The sequence below is a fragment of the Podarcis gaigeae genome (assembly GCF_964106915.1).
Source record: "Podarcis gaigeae genome assembly, chromosome: 11".
NCBI classification, from domain to species: Eukaryota; Metazoa; Chordata; class Lepidosauria; order Squamata; family Lacertidae; genus Podarcis; species Podarcis gaigeae.
This window is the reverse complement of record NC_139687.1, coordinates 42513762-42541415: the sequence shown is the minus strand read 5'-3', so window position 1 is coordinate 42541415 and position 27654 is coordinate 42513762. Positions and strand designations below refer to the sequence as shown.

The 27654-nt window shown below is 40.6% G+C and overlaps 2 protein-coding genes across 4 annotated transcripts in view; one reads left to right on the top strand and one right to left on the bottom strand.

Moving 5' to 3' along the window:
• Window positions 1–12613, bottom strand: part of DHX29 (DExH-box helicase 29) — a 31841-nt gene extending 19228 nt beyond the window's left edge. Inside the window, exons 1-14 of one of the 2 annotated variants that reach the window (XM_083703418.1) lie at window positions 12237–12613; window positions 10870–10943; window positions 10326–10439; window positions 8950–9079; window positions 8074–8213; window positions 7369–7491; window positions 6550–6676; window positions 5913–6071; window positions 4406–4571; window positions 3154–3277; window positions 2241–2843; window positions 1562–1705; window positions 1265–1441; window positions 650–790 (exon numbers count right to left, since the gene is read on the bottom strand). In XM_083703418.1, coding sequence (XP_083559544.1) covers window positions 650–790; window positions 1265–1441; window positions 1562–1705; window positions 2241–2843; window positions 3154–3277; window positions 4406–4571; window positions 5913–6071; window positions 6550–6676; window positions 7369–7491; window positions 8074–8213; window positions 8950–9079; window positions 10326–10439; window positions 10870–10943; window positions 12237–12438 — 2424 coding nt within the window. In that variant the 5' untranslated portion in view covers window positions 12439–12613. Of the gene's footprint in view, window positions 1–649; window positions 791–1264; window positions 1442–1561; window positions 1706–2240; window positions 2844–3153; window positions 3278–4405; window positions 4572–5912; window positions 6072–6549; window positions 6677–7368; window positions 7492–8073; window positions 8214–8949; window positions 9080–10325; window positions 10593–10718; window positions 10944–12236 lie in introns of both variants that reach the window. The other variant, XM_083703419.1, reaches the window with a different exon arrangement.
• Window positions 12614–13718: 1105 nt separating this feature from the next.
• Window positions 13719–27654, top strand: part of MTREX (Mtr4 exosome RNA helicase) — a 41781-nt gene continuing 27845 nt past the window's right edge. Inside the window, exons 1-13 of one of the 2 annotated variants that reach the window (XM_083703437.1) lie at window positions 13719–13919; window positions 15302–15439; window positions 16760–16826; window positions 18048–18110; window positions 19213–19325; window positions 20170–20344; window positions 22040–22130; window positions 22240–22364; window positions 22804–22902; window positions 25450–25552; window positions 25689–25820; window positions 26891–26970; window positions 27503–27613. In XM_083703437.1, coding sequence (XP_083559563.1) covers window positions 13798–13919; window positions 15302–15439; window positions 16760–16826; window positions 18048–18110; window positions 19213–19325; window positions 20170–20344; window positions 22040–22130; window positions 22240–22364; window positions 22804–22902; window positions 25450–25552; window positions 25689–25820; window positions 26891–26970; window positions 27503–27613 — 1419 coding nt within the window. In that variant the 5' untranslated portion in view covers window positions 13719–13797. The remainder of the gene's footprint in view (window positions 13920–15301; window positions 15440–16759; window positions 16827–18047; window positions 18111–19212; window positions 19326–20169; window positions 20345–22039; window positions 22131–22239; window positions 22365–22803; window positions 22903–25449; window positions 25553–25688; window positions 25821–26890; window positions 26971–27502; window positions 27614–27654) is intronic. The other variant, XM_083703436.1, reaches the window with a different exon arrangement.

Here is a 27654-nt window from a genome sequence, read left to right as displayed (position 1 = left end):
CATTTTAAATTAAAGGACACATTCTACTCATGTAAAAACACGCTGATTCCCGGACCGTCCGCAGGCCGGATTTAGAAGGCAATTGGGCTGGATCCAGCCCCCAGGCCTTAAGATTGCCTACCCATGATTTAACTCTCCTGATCTGCCTTGGCTTACACAGTGGGTGAAGGACCAACATGCCATTCCACAGATACAATGTGACTGAAACCATTAGCAGTCCCAAAAGACACTTTATTATAAGGGTTTAGTAAGGGAGCCAGTGAGCCAGTGTTGAACAGCTGATAGAATTTTGGACTTGAACTGCTGAAACCTGGATTCAGATCCCTGATGAGTCGTGAATCTCACTGGGTGACTTTGGGCTAATTACTATCCCTCAAATAACCTGCCACACAGGATCCTCATGAAGATAAATAGGGGGCAACCTCATGTATGTTTCCCTTTTAAAAGAATATGGGATGCAAGTGTATCAGTAGCATGGTTATCATACACACTCATCCTCTACGTAACAAGTTCAGAGAAGCACATTTTGGGGTTCTTAAAATGCACGTTCAGAATCCACTTTCTATCTGTTCTGCACTGGGTTTTCAGTACGATGTTGAAATACTGTTCATGAAAGGAAATTGAATCCCCTGTGGAGAAAATGTCTCACCTGGTATTTTGTAACTCCTCCTCCTTTGCTAGTAACATTTATTGTTATTTCCTCCTCTTCTTCCAAAAATTTCTGACAGTATTCAGAATCTTTCTCAAGGATAAAACCAGTTTCCTCTATCACATCTTCAACATGGAAAACCTAGAGTTGTGAAAAAATGAATTATGCTTTGAACGTTACTTTAAACAAACTTCAGCAGGGGTTTGAGTATTATGAAAGGAAGGGACCAACTTTTTGTTGTTGTTGTTCAAATAGGTACCTATAAAGGCTGATCTGAAAAATGGATAATTTAAACTTTAGCACAAGGCTCCTCTGTCATGTTGTGCTGTGAAACTATACAAGAGCAGCTCATGTTAAACATTTTCTCCCCTCAAAACATGGGTTTAAGCAAAAATAAATCAAAAATACATTACTTGGTTCGGGTATAAGTTTAAAACGTTATATGGCATTTCATTGAAGGAATAAAAGAAATAAGAACACATGGCTTCCTAGGAAGATTTCTTAAACAAAGAGTCTTTTCAAATAAGGACTCAGGATTATAGCCTCTTGTTGCAAGAATTGGCAAAATTAGATTTTAATAGCACACCCAAGATATGAGTGCAATTGTATATTTACCTCTACAGGATAACTTCTTCCTGAAATTCTTAGTATGGGACAGTGAGTGAAATAGCTGGAGAATTTCTCACTGTCTACCGTGGCACTCATCAAAATTAGATGCAGGTCTGAACGCTTGTGCAAGATCTCTCTTAGGATAATTAGCAAGAAATCTGATTGAACACTTCTTTCATGGACCTTGAAAAAAACAGAATGGAAAGCGAGTTAATGAATGAGACAAAAGCAAGGGCTTTCTATAAAACATGTTGCTTTGCACTGTTCCAGTCTTCTGCAGGTAACTGTGAAAGTGTTGCTAACCTCATCTACTATAACATGAGACACGTTAGAAAGAAGAACATCTTCTTGCAGCTTTCGAAGAAGAACTCCTGTTGTACAGTAAAGCAATCTAGTGGCCTCGCCTGTTCGGGATTCCATACGGATTTGATAGCCACACATGGAATTCTTAATTTAAAAAGAAAGAAAAACAGATTAGTATACAAATGGGGAGCCTGTAGTAAACTTATTACTGTCTGGATTTTGTGCTGTATTTTGAATCAAAAGTCTTACTCCTGGAAAAAATTGTAAGGCTCTAGTTTTAAAATGATTGCTTTATAGAGTCTACCTATTTGACAAAAACACAGCACTCTTCGGCTTAGTCTCCTTAAACACTAAATAGCCAATGCAAGATGGTTTTTCAGTAGGGTTTGGTTTTTTTGTTTACTGTGCTAAATACAGACTCCCAGCTGGTCTATCCTGGTGACGCTTTCTTAAAGGATATGCAATAGCTTCTCTCTGCAGTACTAATCATTTTTGCAAAAGAATACCAGAATATGAACAGTATAGCAGTAGGCCAGTCATTAGGAGAGATGCTTCAAGCGAAATCCACAGCAAGGAGGGGCTCTACTTCAAATCCCTATGATAAGAGGTCCCATTATAAACTGATAATTTGAAAAGGCCTGAGTCAGAGCACACGGCCACCCTCCCACAGGCAACTTACTCTTCCTCCAGGTCCACTTTCGCAGCCCAGCTCTTCACATACTCTGGTTGCCAAACTCACTGCTGAGATCCTTCGGGGCTGGGTGCAAACAATATTGCACTTATTCAGATTTCGTTCGTTATGCAACAAGTCCTCCAACAAAAAATGTGGAACTTGGGTACTTTTCCCACTGCCTGTTTCACCAGCCACAACCACAACTCGGTGCTTTTTAAGAGTCTCTATGAGGGCATGTCGGTACCTGAACACAGGTAACTGCTCCCTCTCCTTTAAAAGCCTCTGGTATCTAGGAGTATTCTGCAGTTTCTTAAAGAGGGTCCTAGCAGGTTCCAGGTCATCTGTAACTGGGCTGTCGAGAGAGAGGCCACCAAAGTCCTCTTCAGAAACCAAGTTCTCCCAAGAGTCTTCTGCATCTTCCAATATTTGGGGCTTGCTTTCCAGGGGCTGCTGGGGCTGTTGCTGTTTCAGCTTGTTTAGCAGTTTAGCAATGAACTGGTCACGGGGTTTGTTGGTTTCCATCTTGTTCTCTTCTTCCTTTTTCTTTTCAGTGTCACTCCATTCTAGCCAAACCTCCCTGTATGTGGGAGGAAGTAACTGATGGACTGACTGTGGAAGAGACAAAAAAACAACACTTTAACTAGGGAAAATATGCTCTGGACCTGGTAACAGGACGTTTACAGTGTGCATGTTTACTGATCCACCAGCCTCCAAAGGTTACATTGTTCATATACATGAGCTACCCAAATGGTGAATTGGCAAGTATGAACCAACTCCTGTAAGGTGTACTTCCCTGGGTTCCTTTGGGAGGAAGGGCAGGATATAAATCTAGTAAATAATAATAAATACAACTGAACGATTTTAAATGTTGTCCACACTAGGAACAGTTTTCAGAGTTCAATCATATACAAAACCTCACCTGTCCTTTGGTTAACTGGTAAAGTGCTAATGTAGCAGCCAGATGTTGAGCCTGCATCCTGTCCTCCGTAAGGATTGTTGGAATTGCTGTCATTGTTTCATCAGCCGACTTGATAACTCTCACCCTTAAGAAGTTAAATCAAAGTGTATAAATTCATTTTAAGTCATGCAGCAATCATATCTGCTTTGAATAAAGGATGGCTTTCAACTGCAAGATTCGAAAAGTTAACCCTTCTACACATTTGGGATTGTAAGTGATACCACAGAGGTACAGTGGTACCTCGGTTTTTGAATGCCTCCATAGTCAAACGTTTTGGAAGTTGAACACTGAAAACCTAGAAGTAAATGCCTCGATTTTCATACGTGCCTCAGAAGTCAAACAGGAAATGTGGCTTCCATTTTGAGTTTTCCATATTGAGGCTTCCATTTTGAAGCTTCCGCCTTCAGTTTTCGGTTTTCAAACGTTTTGGAACTCGAACAGACTTCCGGAATGGATTATGTTTGAAAACCAAGGTACCACAGTTACCCCTCATCCCACTTTATACTCCACATAGTCATGTGTTTGTTCTATTGTGTTTCAACAAACATCCTCATTTAAAAAATAATAATGGGGGTGTGTGTTTCCACTTAGCAACTCCTTCCTAATAAAATTCTATGCTGACGGCTGAGGTGGTGATGTTTAGAATGGTACACTGTCTCTTCACCTGCCTCCATCAGCAGAATTTCATGCAACTGTGATAGGGCATATATGTGTTAATCCAGCCCATACTTAAAAGAAAGAAAACATCTCCATCAAACTACTTAATCTGTACCAAATGATGACTGGCTGAGGGTAGATAGGAATTAAAATTGAAACTGAAGGGAGGGTGGAATGAACATAGTACTTGGAACACTAACAGAAGCATTCTGTGCTATTTGCTGGGGACTGTGAGAGGCTGCTCAGGATCACCATTATCAAAAAAAGCATATGCAAAGACTTTGTTCCACACTATGGATTCACTATAGCCTCAAGCAAAAAGTTTTGTCTCTGCCTCAGTTTTTCCAACTGGAAAAAACATAAGCCTTTTTCAAATACTTATTGTATGAATGAGACCAGCGTTAAGTCCATCTGTTTTAAAGATGGGCATTTTATGTGCATTCAGTAGATATATAGCAAATCATTAGGTATCCACTCATAACCATACTAGAATTAATGGGAAAGGAATTAAAAACTATCAAGCAAAGTCAAAAGGAAAGTTAACATCAGTACATACCTACATTTCCAATATCTTCCTGCTGGAACTTTTTCAAAAGATGGGTTCGGGCACTTGGGATAATGTTTTCTGCACCAGTCAATCAAAAACTGTTTGGGAGATTTCCCAGTCCAGCTTCGAGCCGTATAATCAAAATTCCTCACGTCCTGAGGTTCTTTCTTTTTCACTAACATCAATCAATAAACCATTCATTATTTTGCATGACAACACAGAAGTCATTACCAGAAGTAAAGGATGAATGATTTAAACACAGAACTATGCGAGTCAGCATTGATTTATACTGCACAGGATTGATTGATTGATTCTTGTGTTACCTGTTCAATCCCGACCACTAATTCAGTCTCCACACAGCTCTTACTGTGGTACGATTTCTATATAGCCCCCTGCTAAGCCTCTAAACACATGCATATGGAAGGATCTCCCTTAGCCCAAAGGAAAGGGTGTGGAGAAAGCTTGTACTTGCGGGACAATGCACAATTAATTCTGAACACAAAACACAGTGATTACCTCCAGCACCACTTCTTAATAATCCTATTAACACTAGGATGCCACATTGTGCAGGAATCCAGATGAATATAAATTGTAGAATCCTGTCCTATATCACATTTATGAAAAACCAGGGCAATCAGTTAAATTAAAGCTAGTGACTAGCGTGTATTTAGGGTCTTGTGTGGGAAAGTCAGTGTGGTGTAGTCGTTAAGAGCGGTAGACTCGTAATCTGGTGAACGAGGTTCGCGTCTCCGCTCCTCCCACATGCAGCTGGGTGACCTTGGGTTAGTCACACTTCTCTGAAGTCTCTCAGCCCCACTTACCTCACAAAGTGTTTGTTGTGGGGGAGGAAGGGAAAGGAGAATGTGAGCCGCTTTGAGACTCCTTCGGGTAGTGATAAAGTGGGATATCAAATCCAAACTCGTTCTTCTAGCTCTTCCTTTCCCAAAGAGGTCAGGACTTGTCTAACCATGTGGAGCTATTACCTAACCATACTGGCTTTTGCTTTACTTGAATGTGTGAATTCACATGGATTATTATAATGTGAAACGATATGCAACATGCCTTCCCAAAAAAGGTGCAATTATTTGAGTCCCATGTTGTTTGTCTTTCAGGAGCAAGGGCAAAGCAATGATGTGCTTTGAGACTAAGCCACTAGAGAAAGTGCTTCAGAATCTTACTACACACTCAAGATCAGGTCTGGTAATCCTGAGAACTCCAGATGCCACCGAACTACAAGTTCTATCAACCCTGGCCATGGTTTCGAAAAGAGTTGCAGTTCAGCAAAATCTGGAGGCCTAAAAGTTTCCCAGATCTGCTCAAGGTAGTAAACCTACAAGAGGCTAAATGACAGGTCTTACAGATGTTGCAGACTTATGTCAGAAAACCTGTTACCTAAGAAAATCACATCATGGCATTTTAGGCATTCTCTTCCTTGCATTTCTACACAAGGATGATAATTTATTCTAGATAATTCTTGACAAAGGTTTTATATTGTTTTAAACAAACTGCTCCATACCTTTTGGTTCTTCAGGAGGAGCTTGAGGTTTTTCAAGCATGCGCAAATTCAATGCACCACCCATTTCAAGAGGCACAGGGACCTTTTTCTTGTCACTTGGTTGGTTTGTAACTTTTATTGCAGGATTAAACACGGGGTGTTCTTCCAGTCCTGCCATTTCTGCCAAGAAGGAAACGTAAGTTAGGTAAGACCTTGGCTACCATAGTGGGAAGGATAAAGAGAAGGGAGTGGATTGCATATCTTTAAATGGCTTGGGGGAATATCTTTTTGGGTTGAAGATCAGAAAATTCTCATTCCTATGTGTGTTAGTAATGTTTGAGAAGTGCCGTGGGCATGAGACACGGGTCTTGCCAGTCACATTCTTAAAATTTCCCTATATGCCTTTGTGTAACACAGAAAGGCCAGGCTCTGGATTCTGAACCTGCAAGTATGAGGGAACCTATTTAGCTTTCCTTTGTACCAAGTGGAATGGGAGCAATTGCGCTTTTGCACACACAACTTGATCAATCTCATAAAGGAAATAAAAAAGTCAATTATGTTTGTATAGCACCATCAATAAACATGCTTCTCCACATTCAATACCAATAGTGTATTTTTCCCAATGTGCTACAGATAAATGAATTTTGAGTGCTCTTACCCTGTTGAATGCGCCTTATTTTCTCTTGCGCCACCTTCTGTCCTTGCTTGTTTTTGTCTTGCTTGGAAGAACTTGCTTGTTCTTTTGCTTCCACAAGTTTCCCAGCCAAGTGTAAATATCTTTCATTCTGTTCCAGGTGAGCTACTTAGTTATTATGCAAGTGCAGATTAAATGGCACACAGTCTACAACAGGAGTGGGGGACAGTTTTGGCTCCATGAGCCGGATTGGCCTCGTAGGGCCAAATCTAACAGGTGGCCTACCCACGGTGTCAGTATGACAAGGCATGATTGACAGCTGGGTGGGGATGCTCACCTGTCAAAATGGCTTCCCCTCCAATCTCAAATGGGAAGAGGAAGAAGGCTTACAAAAGCATTTACAATCTCCACCCCCTCCACAACACACTAAGATCAGAGTTTCTTCATGACAATCTCACTCTGATCTTTAATCTCTGCTCATCTCCACAACATCAGCTGAGAAGCGACTTTGCTCTTAGAGCTCTTTTAACTTACAAAGAGTGAAAGATGATGGTAAGCATATTGTACAGCATCAACTCAATAAAGTTGCTCTTAAGCACTCACAGTAGAGTTCTAGAACTATTAAAAGCATTTTCAGTATTCTTAGGCCTGTGATTATCTAACAAGCTGCTTGATATACATGACAAAGGGCTCATACTTTAATGGGATACTTGAGTAGATATAAACATACTAAGGTTGGGTTAAAATCAAGAAGTATTTAACCTAACATGGTGCCTGTTAAATTTGAAACTGCCCATGCTTTTCAGCGAGCAGAGATCTATATAAAATGGCTTATAAACTTACCGGATCAAATTTTTCTTCCTCCGAATTTTTCACAGATTCACTGTTCTCCTCGTCACTCTGTTGGTCTGCATACTGCAATATCCATTCCTTCATGCTGATATCCTTGTGTTTTCCTGTGTTTACCTTTGGATAGTGTAAAAATAATTTGATAAGGAGGATATACATTAATTATTCACTCTCTCTAATTAGCCGTTCTCGATATGAGACAGGTGCTCTCTATAAAGAGATAGTCCTACTTTTTTTTATTCTCAATCTATCTATGAATGGAGAGGTTTTCTTTAAAGATCAGCTGATACTGATACACCTGTTTCTACCACTTCAGTCAGCGAAAACAGACCATTGATTAGAGTGAAGCGGTGCAATCCTTGGCATATTTAATTAGAATGAAGTTCCACAGTGTGAAACGGGGATTATTTATTAGTGAGTTTAGGATTGCTAGCCTAAGGGTTTGAGATATCAACAAGTAATAATAAAACCTAAAATATTTTATTAGTTGTAAGGGAACCTCTTGATTTAATTCCTGCAAGATAATTTTTCCCATATATTATTTTAAAACATTCTCACACTACTATTTAGGGCAAAAAAAATCAATAAATCACTCAATAAAAAATGAAAACTGACAAGTAGTTTCCTTATTCACTGATTTTGTATTTTTTAAGGCTTCAAAAAACCTTTCATGCAGTTTCTCCATATCCAATAAAGTACCTTTTTTTCATTGTCGTCTTCCTTCTTTTTATTGTTTGGTACCTGGGGAGTTTCACTTCGAGGCAAAGGAGAATGGAATTTTGCTCTAGTTTTCTGTTGTTCTTCCCCAAACTGCTGACTGAAACCTTCAGGCAATGCATCTTTAAAAGAAAAGTTGGAATTTAAATAATGCTTACGCACATGTTCTTTACATGTGCGTACAGTCACAATAACTGCTAAAAAAAAATTCATGATTGGGCAACTACTGCTATGCTCCAGTACAGAAAAAGGAGTTTAAACCCTCCCATTAATTATTTCCATTGAGTTCTACTCCAATAATAATTTCAACACTAATTGTTTGCTCCCAAAGTAAGTACACTTAGCTCCAATATATATATTCACTATTCTCCTCCTGCTCAACTCATGAAAACTTTTGTACCTATGCCCTATATTAACTATTTCAACTAAATGAGGGCAAATATATGTTGTCTGAATCTTGAAACTGCCTGTTTTAATATGTGTAACATCTACTTGATTTTTTATTTAGCAGTTAAACTCTGTGCAACACAATAAAGCAGGCTTCCTCAACCTCGGCCCTCCACATATTTTTAGGCCCACAACTCCCATGATCCCTAGCTAGCAGAACCACTGGTCAGGGATCATGGGAATTGTAGTCTCAAAACATCTGGAGGGCCGAGGTTGAGGAAGCCTGCAGTAAAGTAATTCCCATGGTAGTTCCAAGTAGTAAGCAAGTAGTAAGTTACTATCATGAATGCAAGCTTCTATAACATTCTTAACTAACTGTAAAAGGAGTAATACATAAAGACAGGAAAAGGTCAATTTCAGTTGCAAGCAGCACTCTTAAACTTCAAAGCCAGATTTTTCCTATATATTTACCATCAGAAAGGTTTAAGCACAGCCAGTCTAGTGCAGAATGCAGATCACCACCATACAAAATAGTATTTTTCATAGCTTCTTCAATATCTTCAGTCTTAAAAGAAAATCCTTGCAAAGCCATGTACACATCCTATAAAGAACAGTATGTTAAGGAATCAGAGGTTACTTGCCCCAGCCTTTTTATTTTGGAAACACTTGAAAAAGCAATCTCCATTTACTGTTATTACATAGTTGTTTACTACACTTCCAGTGGGATAAAACTGTTCCCAGTGTGTAGGGCATGAGGAAATCTATACTCACTGGAAGCTACATGTGTCAATAAGAGTTCCTTGGGATCAGTCCCAAAAGTTTTGATAATATGCTAAGTTAACAGTTCAAAGAGGTAGTCAGCTAGTATTGAGATGTTACAGAGGAACCCAACATTAGGGTTACTATATTTCAGAAAGTGGAAATCTGAATACAAATTTTTTTTGGGTGGGGTGGTGGTGATGAGCTTTTTTTTTTAGTTTTGCCCAAAGTTGTTGATCTTTGAAGTTTTGGGTCTATTTTTAAGGAAGTTCTCCAAAATCTAGACTTCTGTTGCCATGTGTCATGATTTTTCTGGACGTTTTAGCTATTTCCACCCAGACACTGTTTCCAACTGCCGTATTCCAGCTATGTCTGGGAAATTCCAGACGCATGGCAATGCTACCCAACATTTTAATTATGGTATAGGGATTGGAGTTAACTGTGAGATCATGTACTCCTTCCCTCACGCCTCTACCCTCAACCACAAATTACCCATACCAGACTTAAGGGCAATGCCAACACAGAGAAACTATGGTTAACATTAACTGTGTTCCCTTCTCAAGCAAGGCCTGCTAGCCAGCTTCAAATTCTGATTTCAAAAACTGATTTAGAATCTTAGTTTGTATTGTCCATGGTTAAGGTTGGAAATTGTTTGGCAATGTGTGCTTGAGAAAGAAACTGAGCTCAACCACAAATACATTCTTGCATGTATCTTTCAAAATAAAGCAATAGCTCAGTGCATGTAGGGAGTGCCAGGTTCAATGCTCAGCATTTCCAGGTAGGGCTGGGGGTGTGTGTGTCTACCTAAAACCTGGAGAACTGCTGCCAATTAATGTACATAATACTGAACTAGATAGGTCAATGGCTAAGGCTGGTTTCCTTTTTTCCTTGTTTGCTGATGAACAGTAGGATAGTCAACAAAGTGGAATACAACGAATAAGTCTTCACTATCAATTTCAATGAAGATTTTTTTAAAAAAAAGACACATGAAATTACAAAAATAAAACTAACTTGAATTATGATTAAACCTTTTCAGTGACTCCCCCATTCCCAAACATTTGTTACTACATTTGTTTCTCATATTTCACCTGTAATTTCTTTGCTGTAAGTCTTCTAGAAATCATTCCCTGTTCACCACTTTGTTTCTTGTGCTCATTGATTACACCAATAATTCTTTTTTCCAAGTTACTGTTAATCACTACCTGTGAAGGCAAAAAATAGTTACAACCAGAACAAGTTCTTGCAAACTGTTAGCTGCAAGTGCATTAATAGCTGGGCACAAATGCAAGCCCATTGAAACAGAATATACACCAAGGCATGAATTGTTCAGATTACTACATGAAAAGATTGATGCACTGGGGGGGGGGGGGGACGCCACTGTTTGATGTATGAAACTGAACACATTTAACAAACCCGGGCTAATGTTTTTAAAATAAATACATACATATATATATTAAATCAAAAAAAAAAGATTGATGCACTAAATATGCATCTATGTAAGGAAATTACTTAATAGCGTGTGATGCTTTAAAGGTGAAGGAATGCTCAGTATTACTTATGTACAATATTTTCACTTCAGATTAGTTTAACATAATAAAACACGTGTCTTTCCCTCCTAACAGATGCCCTTACCTTAAGAATAGATTTATCTGCATTTGTGGAAGCACCAGAGTCAGATGATGAACCAAAGCTGTAGGTTTTTGGACCTGTGTAGCCAAACAAAAATTATTTGAGTAATATCATACCGAGGCAAAACTGACAGTCAAAACACTGTTTTCCTGATATAAATAACTGGAATACTTGTTTGTTATCAGTGTACGCCTTTTACATATACTAGACCATGCTGGAGTTAGAGCACAAGCAAGCAATGGCATGGGCAGATATATCACTGACATGCCAACAACACATGAATAGTCTAGCAGACATGAAGCTTAAACATGGCTAGAATCACATATGGAAAGCTTACACGGGTAATTACTATAATCGTTATATATATACACTCCACCTTTTCCACGAATCATTAGAAAACATTAATATAAGTAAAACTAATATATATGATTAAAAACATACAGATAATTATAATAAAAACAGCAAAGCACCAACCCTTTTATTAAAAGCAGTCAGTTCCCCAAAGCCTGTTGGAATAAAAAAGTCTTCACCTGCTGGTGGAAGGATAACAGAGAGGGAGCCAGAATCTGGGAGCATCTACCAAGAAGGCCCTCTTCCATTACCCTACCAAGCGTGCCTGTGTGGGTGGTGGGACAGAGAGAAAGACCTTCCCTAAAGATCTCAAAACCTGGGCAGGTTTGTATGTGGGAATGTGGTATTTCAGATAGCCCAGACCTCGGTGCTGTATAGGTACTTTGAACTGCGCCTGGAGTCAGACCCGTAGATAGTGGTGCTGTCGTTAAGAAGGGAGCCACCTGCTCCCTAGGACCAGCCTGGATCAACCACCCGACTCCTGCTCTTTGCGCCCTGCTGAAGTTTCTGAGCACTTTTCAGTGGCAGCTCCACCTACAGCTCATGACAGCAATCCAAACACATATGGGCTTTCAAACATGGCCTGCCTCCTTAGCATAAATCAGGTTACAAGAAGCAATACGGTAAGATGATCAGGCTCAAGACCGATCTGGTCCAGCATATCATCCTCACAGCGGCCAAACAAGCTCTTTGGGGAAGCCCTCAGGCGGGACCCAAGCCCCACAGCAATCTCCCCATTTGTGATTCCCAGCAACCAGCCTTCAGAGGCAGTGGAGGTAGAACAGTAGCCATCGCGACTCGTCCCAACCTTCTTTGCAGCCTAGAGAGGCAGCAACGGAAAGCGCTTCACCTGTCGGATTTCTGCCTTAAACGTGCAGAGGGGAAGCTTAATGGGCGCCCACTGAAATCCTACACGACACGCAACGCGGGAGTAAATCCTATAGAGACCGATGGGGCTGGCTTCCGAGTAGGCGTGCGGAGATCCCTGCACCCTCTGAAGGCTGTTCCCCCGGCGGTACCTTGCTTCAGGCGCGGGTCCTTGCCAGCGGGGCTCGGGCGGGGCGCCGAGGTTCTCTTGCCGGCTGCTTCGCCGGCGGCTCCGGACTCGGTCGCGCCGGCGCCCACCGCTTTGGCCCGGGCTGCGGCTACCGCGGCGGGATGGACCGCCCCAGCCCCCGCGGCGCCGCTGCCGCCCTTGTGCTTTTTGTTCTTGCCGCCCATGCCTGACGCCCGCGCGCGCCCCTCTCCGCCGCGGAACCCGCACAAAGACCTCGCGCCGGCTCCGCTGGCATCCGGGCTCGGCAAGCCTCCCGCAGGGACAGCCGCTCTGATTGGGCCGCAGGCAGCTACGGGCACGTCCTAAGCTTTCGACTCGTGTTTACGGGCACTTCCGCCCAAAGGCGCACGCCACTTCCTGCCGTTTTCTAAGAGAACTTCCGGTTGCTCTCCTTCCCCACCTCCCAGCTCCTCTTCCGCTTAAAAAAAAACCCCACCAACAACACTTTTCTGTCTCTACGCTCACAGAGACATAAAAAGTGAAGAGTCGTTGTAAAGTGGTTCTCAGCTGGTTTTTAACTGTTTTGTGCAACGTGCCGCAGTTCTTGTAACGTGGTTCTTATTGGGAGCCGCACTAGGATCCCTTTGGGGAAGAAAGGTGGATGTTAACTTTGACATAAAAAGAATCCTCACAGCGGCCAAACAAGCTGCTTCATAGCTGTCAGCTTTCAGATTTGAAAATAAGGGAGCATCAGCCTCGAAAATAAGGGATCAGCAGCTTCACCTGTCCCGGGGACAGTCTACGGGATATCTAACAATCCAGGATAGCAGCGGGGAGCAGTGGGAAACGGCGCTGGAATAAGAGAATTTCCCGCAAAAAAATGGAAGGTTGACAGCTATGGGAATACTGTAATATTTTTAAATGTCCCGCGAGGCGGAATGGGAGAGCTGCTTTTAGAAATAAATGGAGACATTCTAAAGTAGTTGTGATCCTATCCCCACTGGATTTAAAGGTGGTTGTGGTGTTAGCAGAGGCGTGCAAGGAAAATGAATAAGGCTCAGCACCACCATATATTCGAAGCCCATTCTTTCGCTCAAAAGTATCTGCGTACCCTTGCTTGCTCCTCATAGAGCTGTAATTCTCGGCAACCTTTCATTTAATACAGTTCCCAGCCTTTCAGCTGCAGTGCCCATAATTCTTTCAAGGGTTGTGTGTGGAATGTGCTTTAAAGGTATACTTTAGGCAAGAAGGGCAGACGGTGACAGTTCAGCTAGAGATAAGAATGTGTGCAAATGTAGCCAAATAAAAAAATAATAATACTTTTATTATTTATACCCTTTAGGTATAAATAAAAAGGCGTAAAAAAGACCTTTCTCTTGCTTTTGGTGTAACAGAATAACGCAGCTCCCTTCAAGCGGCCCTGCGTGTCTCAATTTTTTTTATCTCTGAGGATCAGGGGGGCCCTTTCAACGTCCGCCGGAAGTTCAGCCTAAAAGGCCGCTCTAGGGTGCGCGACGCTATCGTCCTGCGCGCGGTGCGTGGCGGGAGTGCCTCTCGCGTGTGTTTGCCGAAGAGTGGGAAAGATGGCGGACGCCTTTGGGGACGAGCTGTTCAGCGTGTTCGAAGAAGACCCTGCCGCCGCTTCCGGCTCGAAGAAGGCGAAGGGGGCGGCTGAGGCGACTGCCGCTGCTGTAGGCAAGGCCGGGTGAGGACCCAGGGGAGAGCTTGAGAGGGAGAGGCGAAGTTCGACCGTCCATATGGAGATGGCTGCCGTTTGGCCGGTTGTTGGACGCAGGCAAAGGGTCGCCCTCGAAGTGCCTCGAGGGACAACTAGAGGAGGAGGCTGTAGTTCCCTATTACTGTTAAACGTTTCTCCGTGATAGGGGATCGCTAACTTTCTTTGCAAACTGGATACAGTTTTGGGAGCACCGCACATCACCCCAAAGCGACTTAGAAACAAACCCCACATTACAGCCGGGGCGGGGCGGGGGAAGAAATGCATTCAAAATATCCCACAAATTTCTAAAAGGCCGCAAGTCTGGTTATAGAGGGAAGCTTTTGCCTGCTGCCTAAAGATATTTGATGGCGCCAGAGGAGCTTCCCATATGTGGAAGCTTTTCCCTTTTCCCCACAATAATCTTCTCTGAAGCCTCACTTGAAGCTTGACACCTACAGGGTTAGCTTCCCTGTCCCCACAGTATTTCAGACTATGTTGCCTGCAGCAAATAACAGCAAATTTGGAATGAATTTGGAATGAAGGGTTTATGCAATCAACTCGGTATGGGATAACAGATGATACATTTCCTTCTGGTAGAGATGATACAGGTGATAACAGCTGGCCAAGTCCAGGGGAGGAGAGAGGAAATATGGAAAATTGTTAGACAAATATTGTTAGAGGATGTATACAGTGCCAGATAAGTGACGGGCCCACAGCCAACCAACTTTGGAGATGCTGGGTTTTTGCTGCTTGTTCTGGTAGTAGTGCATGTAAACCTCACCAGTTCATGGCCTCATCTGGCAGCTTCCTTCCACATGAATTTTACCATTTGCGAAAGTCAGTGGTTATTACAGAGGGAACTTCATATCTGAATCTCACCATGAAGCATCATTTAAAGAAATGGGAATGTAACATTTTATATCCTGTTGGAAATCTGTTGAGCTTTGTTTAGATTTTGAGAGTTTACTAACAATTACCTTTTTTGTTGGGACACGGGTGGCGCTGTGGGTAAAAGCCTCAGCGCCTAGGGCTTGCCGATCGAAAGGTCGGCGGTTCGAATCCCCGCGGCGGGGTGCGCTCCCGTTGCTCAGTCCCAGCGCCTGCCAACCTAGCAGTTCGAAAGCACCCTCGGGTGCAAGTAGATAAATAGGGACCGCTTTCTAGCGGGAAGGTAAACAGCGTTTCCGTGTGCAGCTCTGGCTCACCAGAGCAGCAATGTCACGCTGGCCACGTGACCCGGAAGTGTCTTCGGACAGCGCTGGCCCCTGGCCTCTTGAGTGAGATGGGTGCACAACCCCAGAGTCTGGCAAGACTGGCCCGTATGGGCAGGGGTACCTTTACCTTACCTTTTTTGTTGATTTGTATTTCAGGAAACAATCAGATGGCAAATCTGCAGCATCCACTAAATTTCCAACAAAAACTAAACGAGATGCAGAGGTCGATAGCACAGACATTCCAGTTTTTGAAAAGAAGCCAAAGTTGGAAGATACCGCCACAGAAGATCTCAGGTAATCATGTTAGAGGCTTGAATGGTTGCATGATAACTGGCCAGCAAAGATTACAACAAGCACCATAATTGAGCTTTCATAAGTGTTTTGTAAACATTTGCTTATATAACATTATTCTGCCATAAATAATCATATGAAGCAAAGCATGTTTGAAAACTTTGTGCCATGAATACTTGTCCCCTTGCTTAACCTAAAGGAAAGACACAGATTGGAATTTTAGGACTTTGGAGTTGAAACTGCTTCTGTTGAGTGCTATGATATACTTTTTCTGTTGTTTTATTGACTAACTAATTGAGTTTTTATCTCTTGCATTTACATAATCACCTTTCTTGCAAACTTGTGATGGGATAAGTTCTCTGGTCGAGGCTTCTTTTGTCTTTGTCTGTTTAATATTTTGGCTAGGTACTCATGAATTAGAATTTGTTGCTGACACTCAAATGTATCATTTTCCCCCCTTAAGTGCCAAATAAATATAATTGTTTTCTGATAAAGTTGAACTAAGTAAATGAATATATGATGTAGCCTCCTAATAATGAATCAATTGCATTAGTAAATATTTGAAGGGAGTTCTCCTGTCCTGGCTGATCTAAAGCAGACAAGCTACTTATTGTGCAGTCTTTACCACAACTAAATTTCCAGTCTCCTAAGGTTAGCCCCATGAATAATTATTGCATGGGCATCTGCCCATTTCCCTTCTTGGATTTCCTCTTCCCTGAAATATCTTAGACTGTTACCCCAGTCCTTTAAAGATGAGAGGAATGTGAGTAAGACTCTGTATTGTTGTTTCCTTGAAGACCAGGATGATTAGTTTGCTTTATTCTGAACATTTTGATCTTCTTGCTGCTTTTAAAGATTTACTGTTTAAGTTTAAATGTTCTTAACATTATGTGATTAGCCTTTCTGATAAAATGTTTGAGGGACAGGGTGAACATTGGAATAATTAACAAATGTTTACCCATCTTTAAAAGGCTAGGGCAGATAACTGAGATACTACTATGATGATAGTGGGGGGTGGGGTGGGAAGAGCAGAGAACATGCAGGCGTGTAGCACAGTTTTTTATGGTGCTTTGAGCCTGAGGCATTCATTACATGCCCCAGGTGACAAGATGAGTAGCAAATTGTCTTGCAGTTTTTTAAGCTGGTTCTGGAATTGGCATATTGTGGGAAATGTGTATTAATGATTGTATTAGCTAAGGGATTGACAAGCATTGTTTTATCATAGTGCTTAGTTAGGATATCATGATAATTAAACCAACAACCATAAATATATGGGGAATTTTGTTAATGACTGCTAGTATTAATTTGCACTTTTCCTTTCAGTTTGGCAGACCTGATGCCAAAAATAAAGGTACAAGCAGTTGAAACTGTTGAAGGTTGTACACATGAGGTGAGTTTAATGTCGGTGGTTGTTATATTTTGTCGCATATGCTACTACTTGTTTGAATTTCCTGGCTCTTATAGTAGATACTTTAAAAACTCTGCTTTTAGTAATGTTTTGATGTTACATTTTAAAATGAAGTACTGCATTTTTCTCTGTAGGAGCAAATCATTCATGTACGTTGGGGAAAATTAAAGGAGGATATAGTTGGACGCCTTTGCAATGAGGGCCATCTTTGTATCAGTGATGTGTGCTCCTTGATGTTAAGTGTCTGAAAATGAAAACAATTGAGCTGCCCTTTGTCTTCATAGCCCCCAGCCTTCATCTATATATTTGTGCCCTCGTTTCATTTATTGGCTAAACTAGAATATGCTGGAGAGCAGAAAGTGACTTATATAGTTAAATAGTTGATATACATATAATTGATGTTGGGGGCTGTTTTAGATATTAATAGTTAAACAGGAAAAAATGGGCAAAGTTTTTAAGCTTTATCTCACTTGCCCTTTTAAAAAATGCACCCATAAATCTCACTGTACTAACTTGCTGCAGCAAATCTGTCAAACCCCAGTTGACAGGACAATTTTCATAGGGCTAAAAATGCAACATTTCAATGTTTTCTCTCTACCTCTCCATTAGTCAGTTGTCACATTTTAGCTTCAAACAATATAATTGTTACCATTTTTATTTGAAATGTACCTGGAGTAACTAGGATGTTAAATAACAAGTTAATTATTATTTTTTTAAAAAGAAGAGGTATTGCACTGGCATTGGATAGAGCCAATTGCTAGTGGTAGCATTTATTGATGAAGAAATTGTTTGAGACAGGTTTGTTTCTGAAACAAAGGGTTGTATGCAACAAAGTTGTCCCATTAGCAAAATGACTTACACCTGCGCACTGGGACTTCATCTTCTCTTCCTGTGCTTCTCTATTCTGTTTGGGAGGGGTGTGGGGAGAGAAGTTGGAGAGGAGTTCTCATTGCACTAAACAACTTGGTTGGATACAACCCAAAGGCATTAGGAGCTTTGTTACTGAGGGAGAATCTAGCATACTTTCTGAGCAATGTTTTAGCAGTGTCTTCACTCAGTTCTTTTTTTTTTTTTTTTGCTAATTGTAAAATGTCTTAGAAGATCAGTGGTGGGAGAGGAGTACAGGTTTGAAAGGTAGCAAATGTGCAGGAAATTAATAAATTTCATATACTAGTGTAAATAGTTAAAACATTTTTTATTTAGGTTGCTCTTCCTGCAGATGAAGATTTTATAGCCCTGAAGCCAAGAACTGGAAAAGCTGCAAAGGTTTGTGTTTTGAAAGTTACAGGGCATGCAGGAGGGATATCTGGCTGGAACTGCTGGGTATATAAGTAGTTCAAGCAGGTTAACATTTAATAACATGACTGCACCCCAGGTTTCCTTGTGGGGATTGCTTGTATGGCCTTAAACATATATTTGGTTTGATACTCTTTGAGTGTTGCAGAAAGATGATGCAGTGAATCACTCTGTTTGCTCAAGGCACTTTGGACAAAAGCATTATCCAGAGTTCATTGTAAAGGTCCTTGTTTCAATCTCTGGCATCTGCAAATAGGGCTAAGAAACCCTGGAGAGCTGCTGCCATTCAGAGTAGACAGTATGGAGCTAGATGGAGCAGTGGTCTTACTCTGTATAAGGCAGCTTCCTATGACTTTTCACTTGACCAGCCTTTTTGTTAAAGTTGGTTGGAAAGCTCAGTTTAACACTGGAATGAGAATAGCAATAATATTATTAGCTCGGACTCTTGATCTCATTCTAGCATTGGGATATTTCCTTTGCTTATGGGTTGGGTGAAGGTTTTTATTCACATTCTTGTTGTGTGTTTCTTCATTAACACGAAGTATAGCAAAATCTATTAATGCAGCTTCTTAGAAGAAGGTTAGCAGACAACAGAAGTCTTAGGATGGTGGTTTTCAGGCAGCGATAATGTGTTTGTCAAAAGTGTTCTATTTTTCAATTTGCACTAGTCATAAATTCCATGTAGACAAGCAAGATGGCAAAGCTCTCTTCACAATGATCTTTTAAGTGTAATTTCCATCATACATTGGGATATCAGTTTCCATAGTTTAGCAGTTGTATTTATTTCAGTATCCCAAGAGATATACAGTGTTTTTAATGTCAAGACAGTTTGCAGAAATGTGCCAGCTTGTGGGGATTAGTATCAGGGGTGCAGTTTCCTATGTTTTGGAGTTTGAAGTACATACACGAAAAGCCTATTCTAATAATAATAATAAGGCTCCACTCTGTAATGAATTCAGGAGAAACATTGGAGTGATTTATGATCAGTTGTTCTAAAATTTTAATACAAAGTTACATTCTACGAAGATACTTGACAAAAATTATGGTATACGTGTTGATTTTATCCCCCCAGGAATATCCATTCATTCTTGATGCTTTTCAAAGAGAAGCTATTCTCTGTGTGGATAACAATCAGTCTGTGCTGGTGTCTGCTCATACATCAGCAGGGAAAACTGTGTGTGCAGAGTAAGTAATTCTGAGATGAATTTAAAAATAAATGCAGGGGGGGGGTTATTGTAAGTTTTTCCAAAATACTCAGTGATGGAAAGTAAAAAATCACTTGCAGATAACCAGGTGATCTTGGGCTTCTTTTTAAATCTGTATATCACCTCTCCAGTTTTGTCGCTCACGGTGTTGACAGTTGCATTCTTTCTCTACATGAATAGGTGTGGGAGAATCGGGATGTAGGAGAGTCTCTAGAGAGGTTGGGTGCTGGCCGTGTCTTGACTCTTTATTTGCATGACTAGTTTTGCTGTACCACTTGGAAAAGCTTAATTCGGTTTTCAAAAAGATTTTTTCTTGAAAGGCTGCCAGTAGAAGGGAGGGGAAAGTGATTTTTGCCAGACCCTAGTATTACCTCCCACACTGTTTTGGAGGGCTTGGGGTGGCATTGGAGGTTGCAGAGGGAGGGGGGATCACAGAATTCCCCAGCAGGATCCCTCTACTGGGTCAAAAGCTTTCTGAGGACAGAAGACGACTTTCTGTTCAGGATGGTAAAGTCTGGATCTCATCCTTTGTGTCGCTTGTTTATTTTTATAGATCTGCAGCTCTTAGGCTGTTAAGTGTTTGGGGCAGATTGCTAGCAGGTTGTAGGAACACCAAAGAGTGTGGAATTGGACTGCTTGAGATTTTCTCATCCACTCTCCTGTTTTACATTGACTGGACTACTATTTGCATTTATTGGATTTCAGCCTGTAGCTTGTTTCTAAATGTGTCCCCTGTACAAATCTATTGATAGATCTAATAGCAATGAAAAGTGTTTTGAAGTATCTTTGCTTTTAATGAATGCTGAATCGCATATGCCCTGCAGGTATGCCATCGCTTTGGCTTTAAGGGAAAAACAGCGTGTGATATTTACTAGTCCCATCAAAGCTCTCAGTAACCAAAAATATCGTGAGATGTATGAAGAATTTCAAGATGTTGGTCTGATGACAGGGGATGTCACCATCAATCCGACAGCATCTTGTCTTGTAATGACAACGGAGGTAGGTTTGTCTAGGAGTTATCCTGTCTTGACACTGGTTTTCTCTGCTGGAGTGTTGGTGGCACATATTTATGTTTACGAAGAAGTCAGTCCCACTGTGTTCAATGGGGCTTACTCTTTAGTAAGCATGTTTAGAATTGCAGTGTGCAATACCCAATTTGTGTTATTGAAGATAAAACAAATAGTTGTCTATAGCAAAAATAACTATGAAAAGTCAATAGACTATGCTGAACCATTTTAATTTCCCTCTGTCATTGCAGCTTTCCTTGTCTATAGTCTTAGGTTCCCATATAGCAACTATTTTTTTATTATACAATGGAATCTTGGTTCTCGAATGTAATCTGAGACTCCCCAAATGTTTGAAAACCAAGGTGCAGCTTCCGATTGGCACAGGGACCTTGAAAACAATAGCCGACAGCCTCATCAGACATTCGGCTTCTGAAAAGCTTTCGAAAACCGGAACACTTACTTCCAGGTTTTTGGTGTTCTGGAGCCGATTTGTTCATCAACTAAGCCATTTGAGAACTAAGGTTCCACTGTAATAATTAATAATATAATTTTTAAAATTTATATCCCGCCCATCCGGCTGGGTTTCCCCAGCCACTCTGGGCGACTTACAACATATATAAAAATACAACAAAACATAAAAAAAGAATATCCTTTACAAGCAACAAACAAATCAATAGAAACCAATAATAACAATAATAATAACAATTAACTACTGTACATTATGAAGAGAGACTTTGTCTGTGTGGGCAACCCTGTGTGGAGGACCTGTGCCACTATTTATTGCAGTGCCCGTTATATATAGACCCACGAGACCGATTCATAAAACCCATTTCCGAATGGAACTCACTTGAATAGGGTGAAAAGGGTGAAATGGCTGCTGAGGGATACTGATGACTTTGCAACTTATAAAGTAGCACTCTATGTGTTGGCAGCTAAGAAGATCAGGAGGGAAGAACTAGATAAAATTGCGGTCAACTGCAAAGGGGATTCGGATATTTAATTTGGCACATTTTACTAGAGAATCTTCTGCTATTCTATTTTATGCAACAAACAATCTTAGTAGTTGTGACCATGGTTTATATTGTATGTGTGGTGCCTGATGATTTTTATGGTTATTGCTGTTTTTCCTTTTGTTATTTTTCTGAATGATGCCATGGCCTACGGCTAGCACAATAAAAGCTGATTATGATGATAACAATAATAACAGTTTACAGTTATACCCAACTTAAAATAACCCTCAGCTCCAACTAAACATTTAACCAACCCCAACCCGACAAAAACAAAACATAGGAACCAAAATTAGAACCCTTTAAAACATTGTAAACCTTTTTAGCCGGTTGCCCCAACCCAAGAGTTTTTCCAGCAATGTCCCAGTGGCTGTGAGTCTGGGCCCCGCCTCCTAGACCAGGTGGAAATGGGACTTGCAGGAGGGAGCAGGCTTTCTTCCAGCACTCACAGCAGTTGCAATCCTTTATAAGTAAAGGATTCATGAAATTTCACTTTGGATCCTGGGCCTTAAAGAAATCTTGCATCACAGTGTTATTTGTAAATAGGGCTTAGATTTTGGCCAGTGTATTTATTTCTGTTTATAAATCATTATATGCATTGTTCTGTGGGCTGAAGGTGAATTATGGCAGTGACCTTGTCACAGTCTTCTTTCCTAATTGAAATTTCTTTTTCTTTTTAGATTTTGAGAAGTATGCTTTACAGAGGTTCTGAGGTCATGCGTGAAGTTGCTTGGGTTATATTTGATGAAATTCATTACATGAGGGATTCAGGTATTGCATTTTTGCTAATTGTGTATGGATTCATACATGCAGAAAGCAGATGGAAATACTGTGATGGTGTGCTGTTTTACAACGTTTCCTGTGGGTTTTCTGTTTCTAGAACGTGGTGTGGTATGGGAGGAAACCATCATTTTACTCCCAGACAACGTTCACTATGTGTTCCTTTCTGCCACTATTCCAAATGCACGCCAGTTTGCTGAATGGATATGCCATCTTCACAAACAGGTAAAGTTCTATATGTGAAATAACTTTTGGAATCATACTGCATTAGAAGGCAGTGATTTCTAGAGAATGATGCTTTAGAAGTTTCTAGTTAATTCAGTGACTTCATTTGGATGTTAAACTGTGGTTTGGGCTATGTGAATGAGCCCAACCTCCTCCTGGCTTGCATGCATCACCCCCTGCCCCCTTGGAGGAGTTCAGAAGCTTTTTATTTCACTTTTACTTAATGTCTGAACCAAGAATTGTCCCTGACTTCAAGTAATGGGCAAATCCTGTGACTGAGCTTGCCTTCACAGGAAGGGAGTCATTCATCTTGTTGAGAAGCCTGTATTGGTAACCGAGCTCAACTGGTTGTAATATAGAAGTTGAACATGTCAAATACACTGTGTACTGCTTATAAAGGCACTATACATTTTGTAAATAATGGGTTTCTCTCTTCCAGCCTTGTCATGTGATTTACACAGATTATCGACCCACTCCGCTGCAACATTATATCTTCCCAGCAGGGGGAGATGGACTCCATCTTGTAGTTGATGAAAATGTAAGGAATTGTTCAATTGATTTTGGTGATGCCTGTACTTGTAATGTTAAATGCAAAAAAAGTTGTGGGGTGAAGAATAAGGGCCAGTAGGCACATCCAAAGGTTTGTGAAAGCCCACTACGATATTTGATACTTTTTAAATTGAACAGCAGATATTGAGCCATAAGCATAAACGTGTCATATGTGCATCTATGGCACATAAACCTTGTGTCATAGCAAAGTCTGCTTTTGAATACCCCTCCTAGTTTCCAAAATGATTTGCCATGCAGCATAGAAGAGCAGAAAGCTGAAAATATTTTTGTGTTCTGAAAATCTTGAGATTCCTCCAGGCTTGCTAATAACTCCCTCTTCTGCCTGGTTGGTAGGGATCAGTGCTAGGAAAAGGACTTCCTCTATTAGGCTATAGAGAGAGAGTCTTTGGTTTAGTTTTGAATTTTTTTGTATCAAATAATCCTACAGTGTGGGGCTCCTTAAACATTAGATCATATTTTCTTATTTAGGCTGAATTCTTTGTTAAGGTTTTTTAAAATAATAATAATAATAATGATAGTGTTTCAGCCTCTTGAGTGTATGATACATTTTCATTGTAATTGCCCTGGGTCTTTAGGGCAACAGTTCCGAACCTTTTCAGCATGGTGACCACAAGTCCAAATTTACTTGGAATAGTGACCCATTGATTTATAGTCACATGAATTTTGGAGCTAGGGTCTTCGACAACCATCAGTTTCATGTATTTTAATGACAAGCTTGCCTATTTTATAACCATTACTTGAGTAACACAAGCAAAACTTTACTCAGCATCCATATTAATGTGAAAATTTGTTGAAAGATTGATAGTACTTGCAAAGTCAATCACAGTTTTTATGGGAATGTAGGAACGCCAATCATTGATTGCATCAGCTATTAAAATTTTATTCCAAAAACATAAGAGTTTCACAAACAGCGTTAGTTATAACAAACTGTGAATGGGCTATTTTGGCATGCATGAGTAGGATGGCTGAGCTTGCATTTTGCCAATGAGTAGGTCAATGCTTGGGACGCAGGTGGCGCTGTGGGTTAAAGCCTCAGCGCCTAGGACTTGCCGATCGAAAGGTCGGCGGTTCGAATCCCTGCGGCGGGGTGCGCTCCCGCTGCTCGGTCCCAGCGCCTGCCAACCTAGCAGTTCGAAAGCACCTCCGGGTGCAAGTAGATAAATAGGGACCGCTTACCAGCGGGAAGGTAAACGGCGTTTCCGTGTGCAGCTCTGGCTCACCAGAGCAGCGATGTCACACTGGCCACATGACCCGGAAGTGTCTCCGGACAGCGCTGGCCCCTGGCCTCTTGAGTGAGATGGGCGCACAACCCCAGAGTCTGTCAAGACTGGCCCGTACGGGCAGGGGTACCTTTACCTTTACCTTTAGGTCAATATGGTGTTAGATGATTGTCAGACAAAGCCTCAGATCATTATTAACACATAGCCTGCTACTGTATTTCATCTTCATAGCAGTCATTGCTGGAAACCCTGCTTTGCAAAGATATGCACTACCAAATGGCAGCATCACAGGTGTTGCTCCATCAGCAAGATCAGGGTATTCAGTAGTTTTGTTAACATGAAGCCAAAATTCAGATAATTCAGCTGCTCAGAGTGGCTGGGGAAACCCAGCCAGATGAGCATGGTTTGTTTGTTTATTTATTTATTTATTTATTTATTTATTACCTCACATCTAAAAAAAATTACCGTATTTTTTGCTCTATAACATGCACCCAACCATAACACGCACGTAGTTTTTAGAGGAGGAAAATCCGTAGGCATGCCACCTGTAGGCATTCCCTCCATAACACGCACAGACATTTCCCCTTACTTTCTAGGAGGAAAAAAGTGAGTGTTATGGTGCAAAAAATACGGTAATTGAGGGTCCTATCACATGGCAGCTCAATGAGTTGTTCTTTTTATAAAGACAACTTTGTAACATCAGTTACAAATGGGTTTCACACCCACTCAAGCTTCTCCGCAGAAAAGCATTGGACAAATTTTGACTAAGCAAACTTCAAATCACCCTTGATTAAGCCATTAACTAACTTGGTTTGCCACAAGGCCCTCGCACAGTGAGAGAGCAACTTTACATTATAATGTGCCATCAAAACCAAGTTGTATCATCATGACATTTAAGGACATTAAGGACTAAAAGCAGTCATTATGTTGGATTTCCTTATAAAGCCTGAATCCTGCTTGCAGTTAATGACTCACAGGTGGGGGAACACTGCTCTAGGGAGCTGTGCTGTTGTGTAAGTTATGCTGTGATTTTTAAAATACAGGGTTTTCTAGTTTCTTTGGGATGACGTTTTCCAACTTTCTCTTCCAACAGCCTCTTGGGATATGGTGGCTACTGCACATGCTCAGTGCTCATTGGGCTGTTTTGGGTTGTTCCCCTGTTCATGGACTTTTTTTCTGTGGTGGATTTTTTTGTACCTCTGCAAACCTTGGGATTTCTCTGAACCTGGTGACACCTCTCTTGCATTTGGATGGTGGTGTTTTCATGTCAATAAAGTTCACTTTCCCTCCCCCAGGGTGATTTTAGAGAAGATAATTTTAACACGGCCATGCAAGTCCTTCGAGATGCAGGTGACTTAGCTAAAGGGGACCAAAAAGGCAGAAAAGGAGGAACAAAAGGTGGGTATTAACATTCCAGTGTAAAATGTGTTGTGAGATAAGCAGCTACTGCACTTACAGCAGTAAAAATTAATATATTCTGCCTCCCATCCTTCCACAACATTTATTCTTATTTCTGACTGTGCTGTCTTCGTAGGTCCGTCAAATGTTTTTAAGATTGTAAAGATGATAATGGAAAGAAACTTTCAACCAGTAATTATATTCAGTTTCAGTAAGAAAGATTGTGAAGCGTATGCTCTTCAAATGACAAAACTGGACTTCAATACAGGTGTGTACTAACCTCTTCCTACATATACTTCTAATAGATGGTTTACTTAACAACGACCAAGATCTAAGCTGCTTATGGTTGTATTCAACTCAATTCATCTTAGAAAATTCCTCTTAGAATGGACTCATTAAAATGAATGTCTATTATAAACATAGGTCCCTTCATTTCAATAGGTCTCTTCTGAGTATAACTTAGTTGCACACAACACTTCGTCTCAAGTCAAGTGTTGTGTGCTAACACTTTTTATTTCAAAAACATGGCTTTTGAGACTTCCTCTGATTCAAAAGCAGTTTGCTTTGTAGAATATGGAACTGCTGTTTAAGACAGAAACTAGTCCCCTTGACTCACAGAGTTCAGATCATGTTACTGTGGATTTCGGCACGCAGCGTGACAGTGTTTTTTGCAAGAATGCTGTGTCTGTTTTCACAGTAGTACAGTTTGCAAAATAAAATTGTCTTTTTAATTTCTGCACTTTACTCATAAAATTTTATTTAAATAAACTAATTACAGTTTGAATCTTTGTGTGCTTGGAGCATTGCAAGAGCACACTGCTGCTGAGCCAATTTTCCACAGTAAGAGTTCTATGTGTCATGCTCCCCGGAGAGCTCTTTTGCCACCAAACGCTGGACTGCAGAAGACAAAAGTAATCTGCCAATTCTTTAACGATTTCTCCAACATTTCATTGTTTGACAGATGAAAAAAATAGCCGATCCCAGAATTTTTGTATGTTCTTGTTACGTATAATTAACATTTAATGAATTCTTATATAAACTTATTAAAAGTGCCAGAATCTGACTTATTTATGTTGCCTGTATTTACAGTTCTATAATGGGTGTGGTGTTGAGGGTTCTTTAAGGAACCCAGAGCAGCCTCTGAGCTGTGTAACATGGCAAAAGAAACATCTTACCAATTTATCCCACATCCCCATTACTATTTATGAGTCAAGTTATTTTGTACATAGACTTTTTTTAGAGGGCTTTTTGGTGGTACTTTTGTATCCTTTGGGTTACAAGCATGATTTTTTATATATAGAACAAAAATGTTTATGCAGAGATTTTTCCTTTTTTCAGATGAAGAAAAAAGGATGGTTGAAGAAGTGTTTAATAATGCAATTGACTGTTTGTCTGATGAAGACAAAAAACTTCCTCAAGTGAGTGCTTAAGGATAATTAAGACTGTTCAGAATTCTCAGGGCATTATTGTGCATTTTGAAAGTGGGATGTTAAAGTGAGTTTATGCTACATGGCCACCAAAAAGTAATGTCCAACATCTGTTTCCATCTTAACATTCATTAATGAGTTTAGAAAAATAAAGCGCTCTATCATGTTGAATGGCCTGTCTGGAATCCTAGGCAATGTAGACAAAACTTGGAAAGCAACGTTCTGATGATGTGTTCAGTGGATGTAAGAGTTGACTCTTAGTTTGCTCTCTTTTAGACTTACAAGGAAATCCATGAATACATTTGCTCACTGAAATTTCATGTAGCCACACATGCCTAAATTAGTGATCTGTGAACTCAAAACAAATAGCTAGTCTTTGTAAATCCTTTCATTTAGCCTGGAGAAAATACTTACTTACAACAAGCAGTTAGGCAAGTGACTACTTACAAGCTTGATAAATCTATGTAATTAGGTTTGATCCCTACTTTTGTGGGTGAAATATGTGATCCATATTTGTTCTCAGGTTGAGCATGTTCTTCCACTTTTGAAGCGAGGCATTGGAATCCACCATGGGGGGTTGCTTCCTATTCTAAAGGAAACCATAGAAATACTTTTCTCTGAAGGACTGATCAAGGTATGTACTATTAGGCATATATTGGTAATTTCCTTCAGTTT